Source organism: Thamnophis elegans, chromosome 6, assembly GCF_009769535.1.
Source record: "Thamnophis elegans isolate rThaEle1 chromosome 6, rThaEle1.pri, whole genome shotgun sequence".
NCBI lineage: Eukaryota > Metazoa > Chordata > Lepidosauria > Squamata > Colubridae > Thamnophis > Thamnophis elegans.
This window is the reverse complement of record NC_045546.1, coordinates 15,028,375-15,053,725: the sequence shown is the minus strand read 5'-3', so window position 1 is coordinate 15,053,725 and position 25,351 is coordinate 15,028,375. Positions and strand designations below refer to the sequence as shown.

The window sequence follows — 25,351 nt, the reverse complement described above, 5'->3', positions numbered from 1 at the left end:
GATGGTTCTACTTCTATTTAAAGCTACTATAGACATATAGTGAATATGGATTCACTTCCCTACATGTTTTCTAAAAAAATTCATTTTAATTAAAATTAAACTTTGTAAGACTGAATTTGAAATAAAATGTATAAAAATGAACATCATGTTCCTAACATGTATACACTTGTACTGATATTTGAGACAAAAGAACATTTACTTGATGTTTAATATTTTAATCCTTAACGACGACTGTGATTTTATTATTGTTTTTATAAATATTTGATATTTGGACATATAAATTTGATAAATAAATAAAAAGTGAAAGAATTGTGGGGGGTTGTCCTTGATTTGCAACTGCTTACTTAGCAATCAAAGTTACAACCAACCTGAAAAACAGGACTTACAACACAGATTCAAAAAGCCAACAGACCCCCTTCCAAACTTCAGTTGCATTTATAGCCTTTTGCAGGGTTCACCAGTCACATGACCATGCTTTGTTCCAGTTTTGTCAAAACTCTGCACTTTCAGTTTTTGCTTTGCTTAACAACCACATCATTCGCTTAACAGTGAATTCACTTATCAACTACTGTGATTTCCTCAACAACTACTGCAAAAAAAACCATAAAATCAGACAGCCATGCGCAATTCCAGGAGGAAAGATGACAAATGCACCTCTAAGCCTACACAAAAAATCACGTGGGCTGCTGCATTTGAACCAACTGAAGTTTTTGAATACTTTGAAAGGGCAGCCCCTTGAGGGTGTTTGCAATAATATTGTTAAGCAGTGATCATTTTCTCATTAGTAATCTAAATGTTGAGTAAATTTGTTCATAGAAGTCTTCTGTAAGAATTACAAATGTATATTCTCTTTGAACCGAATCATCTCAATACAAAGGATTTATTCCGCACATCTGCCCCACAGGCCGTATTTCAGACATTTTCGTATCTCTTTCAGTTTATTAGGAAAAATACAGACGCTGGGAGAGTTTTTCTCTTATCAACAGCCTATATTTCCATCCTAGAAAATTTGGTCAGGTTCTTTAACTTTTAAGAGAGCTGTTAATATTGCTGTTCCACTTCTAACTATTTTTCTTCCTTTTAATTTTGATGTTTGTTATCTTCTAAACTTTGTCAATTGTTTTAAAGTTTTAAATTATAACTCACCTAGCCATCCTTCCAGGATCAAAAAACATATCCAGAAATAACATAAAATTATATAATGAGGACATACTGTATATTCACATAATTGCTTTGTCACTTTGTCAAAGAATGAAATAAGGTTGGTTTGGTATGATCTGTTTTTAACAAACCCATGCTGGCTACTAGTTATAAATTATTTGTTTCTACATTTTCACAGATCTGGTCCATCCGTCCCCCCAGTATCATCCCAGATATTGATGTTAGGCTGATTGGTCTGTAGTTTTCTGGGTTTGTTTCTTCCCCCTTTTTTGAAGATGGGAACCACATCAGCTCCTTTCCAATCCTCTGGTAGTTCCCTAGTGCTCCAAGATTTTTTTAAAGATGTGATACAATAGATCTGAGATAACATCTGCCAGCTCCTTCAGAACTCTGGGATGTAATCCGTTAGGTCAGGTGATATATATTCATTGAGGTCTGACAAGTGTTCTCTTACCATTTTCTTATTTTAATTTTTATTTCCACTCTTGTCTTTTACAGGTATGTTTCTGGTAGGTTTTCTGCTCAATGATTTATTATTTTTGTAAGTACAATACATTTTTAAAATAAAGTCTAAGGACAGGATGTAAGTTAATTTAGCAATAGCCCATTTCAAATACTATATGCAGGCATCGGTAACATTAATTTCACAACATTCCAACAAAATCAATTACATTCAGTTTGCAAGTAATTTCTAATGCTCTAACAATATTGGAATTCCAACAATCAATACTTAATTCCTCTATCAGAATTAATTGAATAACACAAGCACTCACTCACAGAATGAAGGTACTCCAAAAACATGGTACAAAACATAGATATGACGATTCAAAGGGTTCACAATCAAATAGGCAAAATTTTGTTCATGGCTGTTGGATGTGGGATAACAAAGGCCATCAGCATCCTAAAGGACGAAATATTTATTGTTAATATAACGCAGCGAATATATTAAGATGGCAAAATAATAACTTTCTAATTCTAATTCTGAAATAATCACTTAAATTTCACGATGAAATGGGGGACAAAAATACGTACCCAGTTGTATTAGGAAAATGAAAATTCATGTTTTCAATATGAAAATTGAAAGTTCGATAAAGAAAACCTAATGGTGTGACCTTCCCTTAACACTTTCCGAGTGTTTTACCAGTATGTTTAAAATACTTGGCAAAGTATTTTTAAACAAAAAATCCTCTAAAAATGTAAATCAATAGTAAAGCAACATTCCTTTTCATTACATTTATTCTTTGCTTTAAGTTCAGAGGAACTGCAAACCCATTTCTGTGAAGTTAATCTAAGACAAGTGCCAGTTTGGTAGAATTGTTAAGGCATCAGGTTAGAATCATGATTTCTGGTCCCACCCTAGGTAAAAAATACCCGCTGAGTTACTTAGGCTAGTCAATTTCTTTCAGACTTCAAAAAGAGGCAATGGCAAACCATTTCTGAAATCTTGTTAAGAAAAATGCAGGGACTTGTCCATGGAGTTGCCACAGCCAACTCACTACTGCTAACTCGCCATTCCCTGCCACGATCATCTTGCCACAGGACAACCAGCTGCGGGACGAGAGTTATACTAATATCGAAGAAATGGTGGAATAGAATCATTAAAGGAAGGATGCAAAAGGAGAGACAGGATTAAATGTGAATGGCAAACATTAAAATAATTTTAATTTAGTTTAAATAATTAAATAGAATTGTTAATTGTCCTGCAGTGAGTTGGCCATGATGAATTGGCCATGAGGAGTTGGCTGTTGGTGAGTTGACCCTGATGAATTGGCTGCAGCACGTTGGCTGTGGCAAGTTGCTCCATTCCCTGCCAGAAGTTATGTAGGAAACATAAACCAGACTTTATAGTAGTACAGAAGGACCAGAAGACATAGATGATGATAGACGTAGCAGTTCCAAGTAAAGCAACATCAGGAAGAAGGAGAAGGAGAAGCTGGAAAAGTATCTGGGCCTGAAGGAGACAATAGAGAAGATGTGGAAAGTAAAGGCCAAAAGTTGTGATAGGAGCACTTGGGACTATGATTCCTAAGCTGGGAGAATGACTCCAATGGATTCCTGGAACAGTACCCCAAGCTCAACTACATTCAATTCTACTATCTATCAGACACAACATTTTCCATGAGTTAGAACTCTTATCTACCTAAAAGTGTATTATGGTCAATTAAAGATCCCAAAACTTGTTTAAAAACTCAGTCAAAATTATCGGATCAACCACAAATATAAAAAGAAAAAAATATAAATGTAAAAGGTTTGGCTCCTCTTTAGAAGAATTAAAGGTGAAGGTAAAGGTTCCTCTCATACATATGTGCTAGTCCTTCCTGACTCTAGGGCAGAGATGCCGAACCTGTTTTGGCTTGCATGCCATAAGCGGGGGGAACACAGGGGGGTCGTGTGCAGGCAGGCCACAATGCACAACAGCCCCCCCCCCAGTGTACATGCGTGCATTACAGGTGTGACCCCCTCCATTTTTTGCATGTTTTTTTTCACCCTCCCCAGGCTCCAGAGGCTTTATAGGAGCCTGGGGAGGAAGAAAACATCCTCCCCACCCCACTGGAAGCCCTTTGGAGGCTTCAGGAGCTTCCCTGAAACCTCCAGAGCGCAAAACAACTGGCCCTACGGGCAAACCGGAAGTTCAGCAATGGAGTTCCAGTTTGCTCGTAGGGCCAGTTAAAGCCCTCCGGAGCTTCCAGGGACTTTCAGGAGGATTCCCTGAAGGCTCCGGAGGACTAAAAACAACCCAATGAGCAAACTGGAGTCTGGTTTGCTCGTAGGGCTATTTTTCATCCTCCGGAGCCCTCAAGGAAGCCTCCTGAAGGGCCCTGAAGGCTACAGAGGGCTTAAACTGGCCCTATGAGCAAACTGGAAGTCCGTTCCCAAACCTCTGCTTTGTCCGTAGGGCAGGTTTTTGCGCTCCGGAGGCTTCAGGGAAGCTGTTTTCCCCCTCCCCAGGCTCCTATAAAGCCTCGAGTCCCTGGTGCCAAAAAGGTTGAGAGCCAGAACTGTAAGTACTTACATCACTATATAGTCTACAATCAAACATCAGTGTAGAAAAAGTTTTGTTACCTTTTCTATTACAAACTGTTTTATGATCCTTTTATGTCATAAAATATTTAATAAAGTTTGCCAAATTTCAATTCAATAGGAGTCATGGGTTCAAGATTTTGGACACATTCTGTAAGTTAGCCCATTTGAGGCACCTTGGTCCAAAAGCTGTTGTCCCTATGGTGCCCAGTTAAAGATTATGGGAATGAAAGTTTTAATAGTATATAGATGAATGAATTGGTACTCTCCTGAAAATGGGAGTTATGGTTTTGTTGCTATTACTAAACTATTAAGACACTACATTACCTCTTTCGCTAGTTCTTAAGTACATTTATTTTAATGCCAGAAAGTGGGAGTTCATTTTTTATGTGGAAGACGCTTTGCAAATTTTTTAGCTAATACTAATACTCATAGTATTAAACATGTTTAGTGCAGTGGTGGGATTCAAAATGTTTTACTACCGGTTCTGTGGGTGTGGCATGGTTTGGTGGGCATTGCTTGGAAGGTGTGGCAGGGGAAGGATACTGTAAAATCCACATTCCCTCCCCACTCCAGAGGAAGGTTACTGCAAAATCCCCATTTCCTCCCAATCAGCAGGGACTTGGGAGGCAGAGAATAGATAGTGGGGGGAGGGCAGTCAGAAGTGGTATTCACCGGTTCTCCAAACTACTCAAAATGTCTGCTACTGGTTCTTCAGAATTGATCAGAACCTGCTGAATACCACCTATGGTTTAGTGCCTTTCTTTTTGAGGGGGGTGGGGGTTAGCAAAGTTGTTGATTTAGTGCTTTCAAAGTGAAAACTGAGCATCACTTTTGTATGTGAACGAGATGGGCAGTTTTAAAATGTGACAAACGTTTACTACTTTATAAGCCCCACTAATTTCAATTCAAGAGACAACTTGGGGCAGTGGTTAAGGCAGCAGGCAGTGGGACCATTAGTTCTAATAGTCCCACCTTAGTCATGAAGCCAGTTGGGTGACCTTGGGTCGGTCTTTTTCTTTCAGTTCTAGGAATAAGGAGGCAGGGACGTTTCTGAAAAGCCTTGCCATGAAAACTGCAGAGACTTATTAAGGCAATTGCCAGGTGTCAAAAAGTAACTCAAAGGCACACAAAACAAAAGCAAACTTCAGTTAGACTTATTTTCTAATTCTGAAATTGGCAACATTGCATGCATGTGCATCACATTGCATAGACCTATGCATGCAGGTAAAACAGATCTCCAGAGGCTTATTTTTGTCTGGTGGAGGGAAGAAGAGGATATGGCAGAGAATGTGGTCCCCCCTCCCACCTCCACCCCTGGATCTGGGATTATGTTTGTGTTGGATGAGAGAATTTTCTCTGTGTGGTCCCTGTGCAGGGATTGAGTTGCAAATTAAATAGGAAAATAACTTGGCCTGAAAGATTTAAAACTGCATATCACAATAAGTGTTTCTTACAAAGGCATCAAAACCCCATTAAGAAAACATCAACTCGCTCTTTTCGAAAAGCAAACTCTGTAATCTGGATGATCTCTCTCCTTTTCCTCTGAAATATGATACAGTCAGTTCACAAATTTAACTATTAACTTATATTTTAAAGGCTGCGCTGTGAGCTTCATAAATGAAGAATAAAATATTCCTAGCAGACTCCTTCAGACACACAGATACAGTGCTTGTTATAAATATCCATCAATTCATCCATCTATCCATCTGTAGTTCTATGCTAAGTTACAACTAATTTCATTTACAAATTTCTCACGACTGCGTGAAATGTGTTACCGATAAACTTTGGTCCCTAAATCTGTAAACAAGTATGCTGGCATCAATTGTATTGTCCTGACTGCTGAGTCTTAAGTTTGCCTTCATAATGCTACTGTCCTTAATGCATGGGAAAGGTTGGTTGGGAAATTCCCAATTCACAATTTCCCCACTCATCAAGATCATGTTCATATAGGAAAAGTAATCAACAAGTCACAATTTGTAATTATGAAGTGGAACTGAAGAAGGTGGTCTATTTTGACAGAGGGACACACCGCTTGGTTTAGCCATCTGTCAAAACATGATCCCAACACGACTGATCTGTGGAATAGGTGGTGGCTGCTTGATAAAAAGAAGATGCTCTCCTGCTTCACTGGGCAATTGTCATTTTCTGCTTAAATCAGTTCTCCCCCACTGATCAGATTGCAGGGAATAGAAAGGTGTTACATTGCTTAAGCGCTGTTTATGAGCATCCCAAACTCCACTAAGTGAATGTTAATTGCCACTGTTAATATTGTACTGCAAACTAGGGCGTACAAAACCTTTGCTAGACCAATTCTCAAATACACCTTGTCTGTTTGGAATCCGCACTGTATATCAGACATTAACACAATTGAGCGAGTTCAGAGGTATTTCACGAGAAGAGTACTCCACTCCTCTGCTCGCAACAGAATACCTTATGCCACCAGGCTTGAAATTTTGGGCTTGGACAACCTAGAACTACGCTGCCTATGGTCTGACCTAAGTGTAGCACCCAAAATTATCTGCTACAATGTCCTACTTGTCAATGACTACTTCAGCTTTAACCGCAATAATACACGAGCATAGAATAGATACAAACTCAAGGTAAACTGCTCCAAACTCGATTGCAGATAATACGACTTCAGCAACAGAGTGGTCAATGCCTGGAATGCACTACCTGACTCTGTTGTTACATCCCCAAACCCCCGAAACTTTAACCTTAAATTGTCTACTGTTCACCTCACTCCATTCCTAAGAGGTCCATAAAGAAGGCATACAATAGTGCATCAGCATGCCTAACATCCCTGTCCTACTCTCCCCATTTATTTGTACCCATTTCCTGTGTTCTTATTCATGTTTATTCTTATTCCTGTTATCTTGTACATGAGCGACAAACTAAGTAATAAATAAATAAATAAATAAATAAATAAATGTTGGCTTAGAACTGGTCTATTATGGGATACCTTCCTTTCTTTTAGAATAGACGGCAAGCAGCTTGAATCTTAAGAGAAATTATCATCATTAAAGACCTCAAAGAGTCATGTGTGAATACGTTTTGAATTCATAAACTTCATATTTTTCTATGTTTCAGTTTCATATCCTGCCTATCAAGTGAATTTTTCTAAACTAAGCATTCTTTCTTATTTCTTTGTAAATACATCCATCTCTACAGTTCAAAAACAGAAAAAAATCACAATGATGATGGGAATGCAATCATGTCAGGATACGTGCTCAGATGGCTTAACTTTTGCAATGACCATTCTCCATCAGTTGAAGTATCTTTCATCACTCAAATGGAGTTTTTAAGTTGGCTGAAAGGCACAGGGTAGCTGTGAGATGAAACGGGAAAGAACTTTCCCGCAACAACATATAATCACCCCCCAATCTCAGGTACATTGTTAATGAAGCATCCTGTATTATATTCATTGTAAACACTGAGAAGAGAGAAAATAGTACTTAACAGCTTGAGACAATTTTAAACTGTCTACACAGCAGACTGGGAATGAGCCAAAAGCAGTATCAAAAAACATGTCATTTAAGAATGATTAGTAAGACACGTTTGTGCTGCAGTTATTGCAACATGAGGATGAACCCTGACTCAACACAAATCAGAATATTTGCCTCACACAAAAACGTTCTGCATAAATTACAGAAATTTTCCAAATGAAACTTGACAGAATTTGTAACCCGGTATCACAGTTAACTCTCTAATTGGTAAAATGGGAATAGTTTTCATTTCATATATTAAAATAGCTTAAGAACTGCAAGATGTTTCAATATTTAAATCATAAGCAGAGCATAATTCTCATATCTGTTCCATATCAATCCAGAAATCTACTTTGTATCATTAACTAAAGAAAAATATAAAAGTATATCATCATAATGTCTTGGTAAGGCTACACTTGGAATACTGCATTCAGTTTTGGCCGCCATGATGTAAAAAAGATGTTGAGACTCTAGAAAGAGTGCAGAGAAGAGCAACAAAGATGATTAGGGGACTGGAGGCTAAAACATGTCAAGAACAGTTGCAAGAAATGGATATGGCTAGTTTAATGAAAAGAAGGACTAGGGGAGACATGATAACAGTGTTCCAATATCTTAGGGGCTGCCACAAAGAAAAGGGGGTCAGCCTATTTTCCAAAGCACCTGAGGGTAGGACAAGAAGCAATGGGTAGAAACTAATCAAGGAGAGAAGCAACTTAGAACTGAGGAGAAATTTCCTGACAGTTAGAACAATTAATCAGTGGAACAACTTGGCTCCAGAAGCTGTGAATGCTCCAACACTGGAAGTTTTTAAAAAGATGTTGGATAGTCATTTGTCTGAAGTGGTGTAGGGTTTCCTGCCTAATCAGGGGGTTGGACTAGAAGACCTCCAAGGTCCCTCCCAACTCTGTTATTGTATTCTATGTAATATCCAAAAATTAAATGCATAATACAATTTATTTTTAAGTGATACCATTTTCATCATTCTATGTTAAAATTGAACAGCCCTCTCTCAACAGAGGGGAGGGATATGACACTACCTATCTCCTGTTTACAACACAGTCCTTTCAGCCATCCCAAGAAGTTCCACACCCATTTGCCCTCTGATTCAGGTGACTTTGGGGATACAGGTAAACTTCAAAGTTGTCTCAATGACTCTCAGAAAGATAACAACCAGACAGCTGCAAAGAATATAACTCCTTCCATTCTCACCAGTCAATTAGAACTGAAGAAGCTTTCAGTTTTCTTTTAGAAAAGCATCTTTGGGACAACTATGACTGGAAGATTGAGAACCTCCATAGATGTGAATAAATGTCTGTGGCTGTGTTTGGGTGTTGATATATATTATACACCAATCTGCTAAATGTGTTACCAAAGATTGATTCAGTTTAAAAATAAACAATGATGCTTGTTTGGATTACTCTTGTATGTAATCTTATTTCAAATTATATTGAAAAATGTTCTATATTTCATACTACTCTAACAAGATACTTACATATGCACAGACTTTAAAGACAGTAGATACTATGTTAATATCCTTGGTTTCAGGATCCTTTTGTACACTGAAATTCATAAAAAATACAAAACAGCTTTTAATAAAGTCAGCTAGGCTACTTAAAACTTACATTTTACACTTTGACATATTTATCCAAGGTCCAAAAAAATAAAACGAACTCTTAAGTTAAACCGATTCCTTACAAGATGATCAAATTAGATTTTCAGGAACAACAGCAGCAAACCTTTACCTTTACCTTTAATGGCAAGTGGAATCATTAAATACATTAGACAGAGGAAAGGGAAAAAGTCTCAAATGGTTAAGTAGGATACAATTAAAACTTATTTTACCTTTCACCAACCATGACAGAATATCTGCTATAGCCTTTCCTGCAGGATAGCATGTATTCATGTAAGGTTCCCCCTAATATATGTTGTGCATGATACTACTCATAAGCTTTATTTAGAAATAAATAGGAGGGAGACGGAGAACCCCTTACAGGGTAAGGCTGAGGAGTATGTACAGTTCTTGGCGGACAAAGTTGCTCGGTTTCGATCGGACCTGGACTCCACTCCTGCAGATCCAGCCGAGACACAAGGGAATGATCTGGCAGACCATCTCTGGGTTGAGTTTCAGGATGTTGCCTCCGGGGATGTGGACAAGGCTATGCGAGCTGTGAGCGCCTCCACCTGTATACTGGACCCGTGTCCCTCCTGGCTGGTTGCCAACAGCAGTGAGGTGACACGAGGCTGGATCCAGGCGGTTGTTACCACCTCTCTTCGGGAGGGGCATCTCCCCACCGCGCTGAAGGCGGCGGTGGTGAGACCCCTCCTGAAGAAACCGTCCTTGGATCCAGCAATTCTTAACAACTATCGTCCAGTCTCCAACCTCCCCTTTGTGGGGAAGGTTGTTGAGAAGGTGGTGGCCTTCCAGCTTCAGCGTACCTTGGAGGAAGCTAACTATCTTGACCCCTTCCAGTCTGGCTTCAGGCCCGGTTACAGCACAGAAACCGCTTTGGTCGCATTGACCGATGATCTCTGGAGAGCCAGAGATGGAGGCCATGCGTCCATCCTGGTTCTCCTTGACCTCTCAGCGGCTTTCGATACCATCAACCATGGTATCCTTCTGCGACGACTGCGGGAGGTGGGGGTGGGCGGCACTGTTTTGCAGTGGTTCTCCTCCTACCTCTCGGAAAGGTCGCAGTCGGTGTTGGTGGGGGGGCAGAGATCGTCCCCGAGGCCCCTTACTTGTGGGGTGCCGCAGGGTTCGGTCTTATCCCCCCTACTATTTAACATATACATGAAACCGCTGGGCGAGATCATTTGGAGGCACGGGATAAAATACCATCAGTATGCGGACGATACACAGTTGTATCTGTCCGCCCCGTGCCAACTCAATGAAGCGGTGGAAGTGATGAACCGGGGCCTTGAGGCTGTCAAAGACTGGATGAGAGCTAACAAACTGGTGCTCAACCCGGAAAAGACCGAGTGGCTGTTGTGTTTTCCTCCCAATAATTTGGCTAATGTTCCATCAATCAGGCTGGGGGGACAAAATTTATACCCCTCAGACAGGGTCCGCAACTTGGGAGTCCTCCTGGACCCACAGCTGAGTTTTGACCATCATTTGTCAGCTGTGACCAGGGGGGCATTTGCTCAGGTTCGCCTGATGCGCCAGTTGCGGCCCTACCTGAACCGGGAGGCCCTCACAACAGTCACTCGAGCCCTTGTGATCTCCAGGCTGGAATACTGCAACGTGCTCTACATGGGGCTGCCCTTGAAGAGCATCCGGCGACTTCAGCTAGTCCAGAATGCGGCCGCGCGAGTGATCGTGGGCGCACCACGGTTCGCCCACATAACACCGATCCTCCGTGAGCTGCGCTGGCTACCTGTTGATCTCCGGGTGCACTTCAAGGTCCACTCACAAAGCGCTCCATGGTAGTGGATCTGGCTTTTTGAGAGACCGCCTTCTGCCAATTACCTCCCTGCATCCCATCAGATCGCACAGGGTAGGCCTCCTCCGAATTCCATCCGCCAGTCAGTGCCGACTGGCGACTACGCGGAGGAGAGCCTTCTCAGTTGCAGCTCCGACGCTATGGAACAATCTCCCCGTGGAGATCCGCACCCTCACCACCGCCCAGGCCTTCCGCACGGCCCTTAAGATCTGGCTATCCCGTCAGGCCTGGGGATAAAAAATCTTAGTTCGTCCCCTCCCGAATGATGAATGAATGTTGTGCTCTATTTTTAATATTATGTATTGTCTTATGTTTTTTTTGTCTTTGTACCCCCTTCCTCGTGTTTTGTAAGCCGCCCTGAGTCCCCTCAGGGAAAAGGACGGCCTATAAATTATAATAAACATTCTAAACATTCTAAATGCCAGTTTGTTCAAAATTCAACAACTAAGTGAACTAGGATGGGAGTGTAGCTAGCATCTTATTGTTGTTCAGTCACTAAGTTGTGTCTGACTCTTCATGACCCTATAGCATGCCCCCCCCCCAAACTTAACTATCTGCTTGAGTCTGCCTAAATTCATCCCTTAGTGTGTTCATGACACTATCTAATCAAATCATCTTCTGCCATCTCCTTCTCCTTTTGCCTTCCCAACATCAGGGTTTTTTTTCCCCAATGAGTCCTCTCTTCCCATTTGGTGACCAAAGTATTTGAGCTTCAGTCAACAACAGGACCTTTTTCAATGAGCTCCGTCTTCTCATTTGGTGGCCAAAATATTTGAGCTTCAGCTTCAGTATCTTTCCTTCCAGTGGTGGGATTCAAATTTTTTTGCAACTGGTTCTGTGGGCATGGCTTGGTGGGCATGGCATGGCTTGGTGGGCGTGGCAGGGGAAGGATACTGTAAAATCTCCATTCCCTCCCCACTCCAGGGGAAGGTTACTGCAAAATCCCCATTTCCTCCCAATCAGCTGGGACTCAGGAGGCAGAGAATAAATGGGGGCGGGGCCACTCAGAGGTTTGGCCACCAAACCTGCCACTGTCACCAAAACATTTGAGTACTTTTTCCACCGGCAATGAGATTAGGGCATTTTATATTGTTGTATCTTGACCTTGAATTTCTAAGGACACTTGCCTGGCGCAAATTCTGTAGGAAAACAATAGGAAAGCATTTTCTTTTGATAGACACTTTAAATGCTGAATTCTATATAGTACCAATTTACTTTTTTATCTTTTTTTGATACAATTGTTACATTATTGTTTTATTTTAAATGTTGAGTTTTTACCTGAAGATCTGGGGGAACCGTTGAAAAATAAATGGGGAAATTGGTTACATATAAGGAACAAACCTCACTAGATCCTTATATAAAGATTTTGTGGTTTCTAAGTATGGACCGAGATCATCTTCATATTGACAGAAAGCTCCTCCAAGGCAAAGGTGTTTAAAGATGCAAAAAAGAAACTCTTCACGGTCTAAATGATTAAATAAATCATAGTGGTCTGAATCATCCAGAAGAAGTACCTTGGGTGAAACAAAAAATGAAAGGCATAGTCAGGTGGGAAATATTTTAATTACCTCAGATATACAAATATAAATTCACCTGGATTCCCACAATGTTTTCTATATACCCTGTTTCCCTGAAAATAAGACCTCCCCAGATAATAAGCCCAATTGGGCTTTTGAACGCATGCGCTAAAATAAGCCCTTCCCCGAAAATATTGCAACACAGCAGCAGCTGTGAGGTGACCACACTTGCCGCCTCCTGCACTTCAAAAATAATAAGACCTCCCTGAAAATAAGGCCAAGTACTTATTTCGGGGGTCAAAACAAAATAAGATCCTGTCTTATTTTTGGGGGCAAACAGAATAGTGGAGTTGTACATTAAGGAACTGGTAAATATCTTCCCGTCAACAGTGACCATGGAAAAATCAGAAATGAATTTTAGGAAAACTGGACCATATTCTGAATGAATATAATCTGAGGATAAACTATTCCTTTGTTGACCTGAATGATGAGTAGATATGGGAGACAACATAAAACAGATTGGGGCTTTTGAAGAACTAGAAAATGAGAATGGGGATGGATGAATAGCTGCTTAGAAAAAGATGTATTTCAACTATGTGGTTTACGTTAAAATGTTTCATACTATACATGGCAAATGAATGAAATAATACACACACACACACACACACACACACACACACACACACCCCAGGCACACACACAAACATGATATTTTTTTGTTTCTATAATAAAATCTTCAATAATCAATGAAAGATATTAGGGTAATAGAAGGCCCTGAATATGAAACAAATTCTTGGTATGATCAACAGTATCATCTTAGGGGGAAATGGACTTAGAAGAAAGGAAATAAGTTAAAGTGAAAATAGAATTAGAGTAGAATGGAAATAATAAATCCAGCATTCAGTATAAGGACATGGATGGATGTGTTGGAATAAGATGAGAAAATTCAGAAAAAGTGATTGGGCCATTAAAGACTGAAAAAGAATGATAGCAGATGAAATGCAAAGTAGACATGGGAAAAGAATATATTAAGGTGCTTGATGCAAAGAACATTATAGGGTGTCATGGAAATGTGCTAATGGGAAGTATATAAAATGCCTGAGAGAATAATAAACTGGGGGGAAAACTGTAGATGGAGGAAAACATACATATGAAAGTAGCTGCTACAAAAATGAGGATGAAAGAAATATATAGTGTATATGAAAAAGATATTTACAAAGCATCTGGCCAAAGAGAACAAGAAACAGATTAAAAGAAATAGAAATGACTCTTGATAGATGTTCAATCTTTCAAAGAGGCATGCAATTATGGCATTCTGTAAACTGCTTAGAGAAAGCACTATGAAGACTAGACTAGACTAGACTAGACTAGACTAGACTAGACTAGACTAGGACTAGACTACACTAGACTAGGAGTGGAGTGGAGTGGAGTACAGTAGAGTAGAGTAGAGTTGAGTTGAGTGTAGAGTAGAGTAGAGTAGAGTGAATAGAATAGAATAGGATAGTTCTTTATTGGCCAAGTGTGATTTGACACACAAGGAATTTGACTCTGGTGCATTAGTTCTTAGTATGTATACAATCAACAAAGTGATATCATAAATTATAAGATACAAACATAAGATATAATCAACAAAGTGGTAGTCGTAAGTTACCAGTAGGAGCAAGGTAATAGGAAAGATGAGAAAGGTAATAGTAATACAGTCCTGCTACATGGGTAAGTATCCTTAGAGATAAGACAGTGCTGTAGGAATTTGATGTTTAGCAGAGTGATGGCATGGAGTGGGGGACTCATCTTTATGTGTAGTTGTTTGGGCATGCAGTGCCCTATAGTGGTGTCCTGAGGGGAAAACTTGAAATAATTTATGTTCAGGATGTGATGGGTCTGTAGATATCTTATCAGCCCTTTTTCTGGCTTGTGCAATATACAGGCCCTCAATGGAAGGCAGACTGGTTGCATTTTTTTTCTGCAATCCAAACTATTCACTGAAATCTGTACCTGTCCAGTTCGGTTGCTGTGACAAACAGTTATGGAAGTATAAGTGACAGATTCAATAATTCCTCTGTAGAACTGTATCAGCAGCTCCTATATAAATTTAAGTGTAACTGACATTGTTATTTCAATTATCCTCACATCTAAGAGCCAGAAGATCAACATGCTCTTTTTCCTCTCTTGCCGAGAAGTAAATAAATAAATAAAAACTAATAGGGAAAGAAGTCATTAAGTATTTCTTGTAATTTTGATTGAAAAATTATGAGAGATATTGATGCCCAAAATCAGAGAAGTGCAGTGTGGCTTTATGACAGGAAACTGTGCAGACCAAACTTCTGTTCAACAGGTCATTGTGAAAAGGCATGAATATGAGAAAATGTACTACAGGTTGTTGATTCAGACAAACTATGTGGTAAACTGAATAATTGAATTATTGAGCACTTACATGATGGATGGAAGGTTGGTTGTCTGCATGATGCAAGCACATCATTTGTAAGAATAAATCAAATGCTTAACTAATGGTTCAGTACTAGGAGGGGATATGGCAAGGCAATAGACAAAGAACGGGCATGGTGGAAGTACAGGCAATTTATAAGAATCCAGAGAAAAATACAGAGCTGGATACTGAATGTTGTTGATATAAACTAGATTTACCTACTTTTTCCTCCCCCTCCCCTCATCAGTCTTTAATTTCTCTGACCTATTTCTTACCATCTTTTTGTGCTTGCATAATATTGCTTACTCTGAAAGGGAATGACATGATAGATATGTACATATGTTTGAAAAACAACCTACTTGTTAAGATGGAAACGAGTCATACTTCTTATCTGCTAAGCAATTCTGAACTATACCTTTGTTCTGACCGAGGCTTCCCAAGAGCATGAAGCAATCTCCTTGTTTCGACAAAAAACCCTTTTATCAATTTACTGTAAATTCTGCTCATTCATATCCAGCAAAGTCTTTCAAGGGAGGATTTACAGTCACAGATCTTATCTGGCTTGGAAGAGCTGACAGGGCGATATCTGCAAAACTTGGCAAGGAGTCTTGGAGAGTCACGAACCAATTAAGCGAACTAATTGACTCCTGCAAACTCTACTCCCCTTTTGGTTCTCTTTTATTTCCTCTGGGAGGGCCACTCATTGTCCTCTGTGGCCTTACTCCCAAGTCAACCCCTGTTCTTTAGCTGTTCCCGTCATCTGGCAACTCTGCGCATACGCAAACTGGGAACAGGCTCCAGCTGTTCGTCTGCCTCACTGATGTCTGACTCTGAAGGCAGCTGATAACTGGCATATGGCTCTGGCCCCCTCTCTGCCTCTGACACAGAGCTCTCATCAGAGCCTTCCCCAGACTCCAGGACTGATCCATGTTCCTCTCCAACTTCCTCACTGTCCGAATCTGCTGCCAGCTCCACTGGTCACTGGCAGGCCACAACCTTTCCTAGAAATATGACCATTGACACTTGGATTGGACGTATTGAAACAGCTATATTCCCTTGGTTCTTATAATTGTACATGTATAAACATAGGAGACCCACAATCCACCCTTGAATCAGAGGAGGTTGCCTGCATCATGGTGGAAGAAAAATTTACAAAAGGACCTATTGTTCCATTCTGCAAAGCTGGGTTATCAAAGAACTGGAGCAATTAAATATCAACGAGGGCAGCAAGAAGTCCAGGAAAAACTCACTGAAGAGAGCAGAAATATTGATTTTGTACAAGTATTTTAAAAAAATCATTCTGTCTGAGTTTCTGGCTCCCTCCCCTGCTGAAACAACAGTTGCTGAAACATTTCTTAATGGAACAAATATAAAAACATGATGCTTCAATCATCAGTTCAATGCAGCCCTTACAATATGTCATAATATGATTGCCAAGTACAGTTGTATGAAGCAAAATACTCACATCATTGTCAAATAGCAAAGGGTTTTGGGATTTTATTTTAATACGTACTAGATGTATGTGTGCAAGGCCCTTGTAACATAGCTGATCAGTCTAAGAATAAGAGCATTCTGTGATCAAAAATGTTAAGAGGTAGCAAATAATCACCTTCAGCTTCTGGGCATAAGCTTCCCAAGGAAGCTAAACTGCAGGACTAGGATAAATGCAGCTTGGTGTGATCCAGCACAGAATTCCTTTCATTGTCACATATCCAAAAAACTTCACAGGGTAGGATGAAAAACAATTGTGTCATTGTTTCCCTTTCTGCTTGCTCATATTAATTATACTGTTTATATCTTCGATAGAAAAGAAAAAGTCCACACTTCATTTCTGGAAAGAGCAACTTTGGCTCCATGTACTACTGGAGTAGAATTGGTTTTAATGTAACTTTCTGCTACAACCTAAAACATGATTAATATCCCAGTAAGCAGACAAAAGAAAAATATAGGAGAGCCCAAAATTTCTGTTGTTAAGTGAGATGTGTTAATTGAGTTTTGCCCCATTTCACGACCTTTCTTGTCACCGTTGTCTAATGAATCAGCTGAAAAGCGCGCCCGTCGGTGATGTGCCCCAGAAGGGAAGCTGCCAAGTAGGCATATGCCTGCTGGGAAATGAAGTTCTTGTTTCCAGCGCGTGCCTGCGCACCGGCAACTGTCTTCCTGTTACTGGCGTGCATGCATGCACGATGATCAGCTGCCTGGCATGCATGCACCCAATGGAAACCGAAAGACCAGCTCTTCCGGTTTCTGGGACTGCCGCATGCACAAAAAACAGCTGATCATCGCACGCGCATGCACGCCAGAAACCCGGAAGAGGAATGGGCGATGCCGCGTGTGCCAGCCAACATGGCACATGTGCCACAGGTTAGCCATTACAGTTCTATTCTATACAGGTACACATGCACAAAAGATTAATATCCTCTCTTAGCCTTGATTCTTGGAGATCAGTTAAAATAGTCCCCTTCCTGCCAAAGTCTCTGCTTGCATGAAGATAATGGAGTGAGAAAGTTTACAATTGCAACAGCCTGGCTATTCCATTTAGAAAACTTTCCAATTAAGAGCCTTGGAGGAAAATGACTTTTTGGCCCATATTCTTTTGAGCTATGCCTTGGCCCTAGCACAGGTACATGACAGCTGAATGTGGTTTGCAAAATAAATACCTAAAATCTAAAGAATTGTTCTGCAATATTTCAGGGGACTTAATTACTAACAACCTTCCACCGAAACAAAAAGAGCTACTTATATAATCATACTAAAAGTAAACTCAGTGCTATTTGTAAAACCTCCTACTGATGAACTGCAGTTGAACCAATTTTTGATTTATTTCCTTTTCCCCCTAAAGTTGATAATTCCTACTTCTACTCTAAGAAAACAACTCTAAGAAAATATAGATGGATAATAAAAAAATTACTCACAAGGTTCAACATGTGCGCATTGGCAGGAGATTAAAAATACACTTACTAACCTTTCTCAACTCATCTGCAATAAGAATTTCATCATGGTATTCATCAAAACACTTTACAATAGTCCCATTTTCTCGAACAAGCCCTTTGCAGTATAATCGGTCAAAAATGACATCGAGACTTGTGTACACAAATATTTTTGGCGTCAACTTTTTTCACTTTAGTATCTGAAAGATAAGAAGCATCTGCATGGTAGCTTTCACTTGCAGATCTGCGAGATTATATTTCCATACATGAAAATAGCAATAATTAACTTTAACAGTATCATTATAAGCATCTTAAATGAGCAAAATATCATGGCTTTTATTCTGCCTTTATTATTTTTACAAATAAGGTATCCAATAATACTCATCCCTCCTATTTTCCCCATGATAGGTTGGGCTGAGACCAGGGATGGGATTCAGCCTGTTCGGACCGGTTCAGGTGACCAGGATGTTAATTTTACATCCAGTTTGCCGAACTAGTAGTTGCAAAAACTGGCTGGCCTCACCCACCCTGCCCCACCCTTCCCAGGAGTCTCCATGTGACCCGTTCATCATGCCAGGTAAGTGCACGGCCCACACGGAGGCTCTGGGAGGGCAAAAAATGGGCCTCCTGGAAGTTCCAGAAGCCAGGAAACGGGACTATTTTCGGCCTCCGGAGCTCAGGAGAGGCCATTTTCTTCCCCCCAGAGGCTTGAGAAAAGTCTCCAGAGCCTGAGGAGGGCTAACACACACACACACAACATGGTGCAGGAGGCCAAATAGGCCATGCCCACCCAGCAACCAGGCAGAGAACCAGTTGCTAACATTTTTCAATCCTAGCCCTGGAGAGAGTGATTGGGCCACGGTCACCCAGCTGGCTTTCGAGGCTTAGGCAGAAAAAAAATCACAGTCTCCTGGTTTCTAGGCCAGCACCTTAACCACTACCCCAAACTAGCTTTTAATTCATGCCTTAGCCTAGCTCTTTTCGAGGAGAGGAGAGGAAGATACATGAAGGTTTAATCTGCTGATTCCTGCACATGACCATGTCATTAGAAGCTTAACGGAATATAAGAATACTTTTTCCCAAAATTGTTAGATTACTTCTGGAAACCTTTCAAACTAAAAAGTTACATTTACTTTTTTCAGCATAGCCTGGAATAAATATAAATATACAATATGTTTTAGGGAGCTACTACCCTGAAGAAAGAAATTAAGATATATTAAGGACTCTTCAACAGACCTTTAGCAGATGACTTATAGGTGAATGGTAAGAAGAACAGAACAGAAAATCCTCAATCAACTCTAATATCAAGAAATCTACAAACCAGGGCTGAGGACCTACCACTCACTTGTCACACACTAAGCTCCTTATGGATTTCTAGAATCTGCCTCAAAACGTTCTAATGTTTAAGGAATAACTACACTCACATTTGATTGGTATCAGTTTTTTTTAAAAGAAAACAGAATTAGTATCTTACAGTAAGTCAAAATCAACATCACAAATCATTAACCCAAAACGTTAAAGCATATAATAAAGCGTTCTGAAGGGAGAAAATATCCAGTATAGTCCCATGTCAATTTAAGAGTAACATTTTCATCTTTGTAATTATGTTATCAAGATAACATCAATTACAAATCTAGTGGTTGGCAAGGGAAAAATATAATTACACTGAAAGAAGCTTTAAAAGACAAGAAAAACCTATTTTAAGTATGGTCTACTTACTTAATGTAGTCCACTGTCCAGATGATGAAAGCAATTTCAAATTGCTGTTAACCTCTGGGTGATTTAAAAAAGCCTAGAAGTATAGAGGCAATGACAAGCCATTTTTATTAGATTCTGTTATAAAATAATATCTGAAAGACATTTTAAATTAGGTGACAGCTATCAGATGCTGTGTCTGGGATTTGGGATTGCCTTCCAAATTGGATTTTATTCATGTGAATAGACTTGCAATCACTCAATTGATGAAATCTATAAAGTGAAGATATATATCCATGTCTCTTTATAAATCAGAATCTGTCCATTTGCTTCAAAATCTTGTCAAGGCAAAAACATAATTTTTCTATGAATGAAAAATCTGTATTACAATTATGAAATAACCAAGTATATTAATATTTGATACAATACAGAGTACAGTAATAAAAATACAGACATTATTTAAAAGCAGCATATAACATTTATGTTCTTTTCTAAGCTCGAACTCACAACCCATTATTTTGAAGCTGCTTCCCACCCCAGATCAACATAACCCTACACATTATTCACTATTGATTATGTGCCTTCAAATCAGTATCCCATAAATAGATTTTCTCCAGGATGACCTCTTTCTAATAACCTTCAGGACTTCCAAATTTGCATTCGTTTCTGCTGTAATCAAGTCCATCTATCTTGTTGTTAGTGTCCTCTTGTTACCTTTTACCTTATATGGTCCTTCTATGAGTATTTTCCTATTAATTCCTTTGAGGATGTTAATCTATGCCAGCCTCGGGACATACATTTGTTGGCCATTGATGGCATGCAGCGAATTCTTCTCCCCACCTACAAAATACTCATAGTTTTGATGTTACAGCTAACTGTAAAAGCCATGCAGGTTTCTACAATAGCTGAAAACAGATCTATGAGGGTATGTCCCTTTCTTCAAAGGCAAATGTTTTGCCCTGCTATTACATAACAGTTTACAGAGGTATATCTAGTACATACTATAATTTTTAACTGCCTACAGGAGTATGGCAGTTGATTATATTCTTGCTTTAATTTTCATATTTATGACATTCTGCATTGAATGATTCTTGAATTGAAAAGTAATTAAGCTGAATTAAACTGCATTGAATTTAATATTGAAAAGTAATGAAGTAACTGCAAGAGATCCAGCTTCAAGTCACCCCTTCATGGTGTTCATTGGATTACTTTTGAGTCATTTTATAACTTAAAGGAATATTATTCTGAGGATAAAATGAGGGGATGCCCCGTTACGTGCCAGCTTACGTTTCCACTGAATATAAGTAAATGAATAATCCTTCAAATACTAAATAAAATCTGTGTATCTACCATTAGGAAATCATCCCGTTGATAGCCTTTGAGATTCTGATCAAAACTGAATGCCTGTGCTGTGATTCTGCCATCCATGGACCTGCAGAAAAATGCTAATGTTAATTTATAAATGATGTCTAATAAGGCATAAACCGATAGTTAACACTGTAGTTATTGAAAAGGAAGGAGTTTGAGTATGCTGCAAAAGCTGCCTAGGAAGAAGAAAAGTATTAGCATTGCAAACGAAATATTAATATAATTATTCCTGGGGTGCAATGGGCTTTGTATTATTTCTATAAATGATTGGAACAGGCTAAATTACAGCATTCCAATTTTGGAACTATTCGTATAGAACAGGTTTCTGAATTTAGTGCATGAAACAGCTACTTATATTGTCACATAACATACATTATATAGGAGCAAAAAGGTTATTCTCATAGTCCAAGTCTATTCAATTCTCACTCTATTCAATATAGACAGATATACATACATTGTATGTATGTACACACACACACTGTGTGTGTGTGTGTGTGTGTGTCTGTGTATACTTTAAATTTGGAATGTCTTATTCTGAAGTCTAACATAATTATTAGATATATATATATATTAGAGTATGAATTTTCTTTTAAAATAAAAAAATGTTATTTAAAAACGTAATTGCCTGCATTTGTAAAACAGATGGAATTGTGTACAAATATCAATGCAGTTCAAAAGTGAACAAAGAGAAGTTGAGCTAATGCAAACAAAAACAAGGACAAAGAATATCTAGTTAACCCAAAAGACGTAAACGATGTTTGTAAAATTAGAGATCGATCACCATAAATCCCCAATTTGAAAGACATGCAAGCTGAATAATATAATTCTTGATAAAAGATTTTGGGATGTTTTCAGAAAGAGAAAATGAGAACATCAAACTCTATTGATTTCAAATTATTTGATTCCTGCTCTATGTGAATTGTACTGTAATTATTATATTAATGCATATATCTCTATAGTTTTGGAAAAGCAGGCAGTAAGTACCAATCAGAATCTGCTATTCTGATTCCACATCCAAATTCTGACTAGCCATTTCCAAACCTGATGTTCTGACTGCAAGCCTAACTAGAATAGCAATAGCAATAGCAGTTAGACTTATATACTGCTTCATAGGGCTTTCAGCTCTCTCTAAGCGGTTTACAGAGTCAGCATATTGTCCCCAACAATCCGGGTCCTCATTTTACCCACCTCGGAAGGATGGAAGGCTGAGTCAACCTTGAGCCGGTGAGATTTGAACAGCCGAACTGCAGAACTGCAGTCAGCTGAAGTAGCCTGCAGTGCTGCATTTAACCACTGCGCCACCTCGGCTCTAACCCTTACCTTAACTTAAATCGTGCTTCTGTCAGCATGCTGTTGTTATAGCAATTTTCCAGAGACAGAGATGGACAGACAGACAGACAGAAGACAGACTCATCTCCTGATGCCCATGCCTTCAACTGATTTAAAATGATAATAATCATAATTATAATAATTATTATTATAAATTATCCAGATAATTTATTATCCAGGCATTATAGTACTTGGAGATCAGAAAATACAAAGATCTGCAAACAGAACAACCGTGACCTCCCCCCAAAGCAATAGTATCAATAGTAATATGTGCCTTGGTTGTAAACCCAAAACATTACTTGAACACTATCAACATTGACAAAATTACCATTAGTCAATTGTGAAAGGCAGTTTACTTAGAACAGCTTGCATCCTGCCGTGATACTTCCGACACCACCATCAGACAACAGTATCTGCCTATCCCAGGTTCTTAGGAAAGACCCGATAGATGGACAAAAATACAGAGTCCAGAGATATTTCATGAGAAGAGTCCTCCACTCCTCTGCTCACAACAGAATACCTTATGGTTCACCGACAAAAGGGCGCCCAACAAAAACGTGCCCAACGAAACCGCGGTGACAAAACCACGAGTTCTAAATTGCGCCGATGAATGAGCGCTGAAGCGCGCCGACAACAGCGCGCCAACAGAAGCGTGCTCTAAACCTAACCCTAACCCTAAACCTGACCCTAACCCTAACCCTTAACTTAACTTAAATTGCGCTTCTGTTGGCGCGCTGTTGTCGGCGCATTGATGACGTCACGGTTTTTGCACCGTGGTTTTGTCGGCGCACTTTTGTCGTGCGTGCATTTGTCGGGTCACGAATACCTTATACCCCCAGGCTTAAAATTTGGGGCTTAGATAACTTAAAACTACGCCGTCTTTGGTCTGACCTGAGCATAGTACACAAAATTATCTGCTACAGTGTCCTACCTGTCAATGACTACTTCAGCTTCAACCACAATACACAAGCACACAATAGATACACACTTAAAAGTAAACCGTTCCAAACTTGATTGCAGAAAATACAACTTCAGCAACAGAGTGGTCAATGCCTGGTATGTGCTATGCATCTCTGTGGTTTCATCCCCAAACCCTCATAACTTTAACCTTAGACTGTCTACTGTTGACCTCACCCCATTCCTAAGAGGTCTGTAAGGGGCATGCATAAGCGCCCCAATCTGCCTACCCTCCCTGTCCTACTGTCCCCACTTATTCGTATCCATTCCCTGTATTCATAATCATGTTTATACTTATATCTGTTATCTTACACATGCTTGACAAACTAAATTAAAAAAAAATTAAAAAAAAATGCCAAATCCAGTTTTATATCTGGCTGACTGTGCAATCAACTTGCATGCCTCCCAACTCAACCACAGCTCAGAACGATGAAAGAACTTACAATAAAACCTGTAAAACTTGAAAAATAAAAAAAAGGAGGGGAAACCCTGGAAGCTTTCAAGAAGACACTGGACTGCCATCTATCAGAAATGGTGTAAGGTCTTCTGCTTTGGGGGGGGGGAGTTGGAGTAGATGACTTGCAAGGTCCCTTCCAACTCCGTTAATCTGTTTAAAAAGATGGATTTGTGTAAGTTCTTTTTTAAAAAAAAAATCCAAGCTCTTTTCCATCTTAGTAGGTTCGAAGGGGACGATTTGCCCGCTCACCGAAGTCCAAACCTCCCTACATTTCTCTATAAACATCCCCCATTTCTTGCTTCCCCACCCCTCTCCCAGTCCTGCCGAGAAAGGGACAGACGGTAGTAGGCCCTCCCCACCATTTGAGTAGGCGCTCCCGTGTGCCTTTGCTCTCCAGGGCTGCAAAGCTTTTCTGGCGGAGATAATGGAAAGAATAGGGGGACTCTGAGCTTTGGTCCCCGAAAGCCGACATAGTTGCTCCTTAGCGCTTGGACGCGCCAGCGGTTACCATGGAAACAAGTTTTTTTTTTAACCTCCTCGGCGCCCAGTATTTGGGGGGCCGTCCGGAACAAGCGTTCCCGAGACAAAGGTTCCGTTTGCGTCCCTTCGATAGGGAGACAGAGGCGAAGGATGAAAACGCTTTGAAAACCACCAGCCTTGTCCTCGCCGAGGGTGGGTTACATCTCCCCCCTCCGCCCCCGCTCTACACCAAGCGGTCTCGGAGTAACAGAAGGGATGGCTCAACCCTCGAGGAAAGCTCTAGGTCGGAGAAAAAGGGCTTTTCCTCTCCTGCTTTGGGATAAGATGCATTAGATGCAATGGAACTTTCTTCTTCTTAGGGCTGCAATTGATCTTGTTTCTATTAAGCATTTATGTTCTGCCTCTTACATCACTTTTCGTAGCGGGAATAGCAATAGCAATAGCAATAGCAGTAAACTTATATACCGCTTCATAGGGCTTTCAGCCCTCTCTAAGCAGTTTACAGAGAGTCAGCATATTGCCCCCAACAATCTGGGTCCTCATTTTACCCACCTCGGAAGGATGGAAGGCTGAGTCAACCCTGAGCCGGTGAGATTTGAACCGCTGAACTGCTGATCTAGCAGTAGCCTGCAGTGCTGCATTTAACCACTGCGCCACCTTGGCTCCTTAAAATCGTAATAAATTCAGTTCAGAAATAAAGAATTCACCAATGACCTACAAAAATAACATGAAAAGCATTCTAAAGATGAGAAAAGACTTCACATTTGATCAATATAGGTGGCCTCCATCACAATATTTCTAAGCAGTGAACATATTAGGCAGAATTAAAGCTAAAACCTGGAAAGGGGGGTGGGGAAACGAATCCTAACCAATAACTGAAAGACTACTAGCGTTCCCCTTGGCAAAACAAACAATTGCATACAATCTACATGGGGAGGGAGGGAGGTCATAGAAATCAACCCTACGGTAGACCAGACCAGAATGCTAGAACTCGACTTGATATAGACCAGTGGTCTCAAAGATTTTGGGTTCAAGAGCCCCCTGCATTCTTAAAAGTGATGGAAGACCCCCAAAGACCTTTGA

General features: G+C 40.0%; 1 protein-coding gene across 1 annotated transcript; it reads right to left on the bottom strand.

Annotated features, from left to right (window-relative positions):
• Positions 1–1,702: 1,702 nt before the first annotated feature.
• On the bottom strand, positions 1,703–24,286 carry CFAP300 (cilia and flagella associated protein 300). The gene is given in 9 exon segments (XM_032220292.1): positions 1,703–2,062; positions 9,160–9,226; positions 12,452–12,624; positions 18,018–18,118; positions 18,121–18,147; positions 18,150–18,182; positions 19,702–19,774; positions 21,028–21,109; positions 24,148–24,286. Coding segments are annotated over 9 exon segments (801 nt in total). The 5' UTR covers positions 24,261–24,286; the 3' UTR covers positions 1,703–1,930.
• Positions 24,287–25,351: the final 1,065 nt, after the last annotated feature.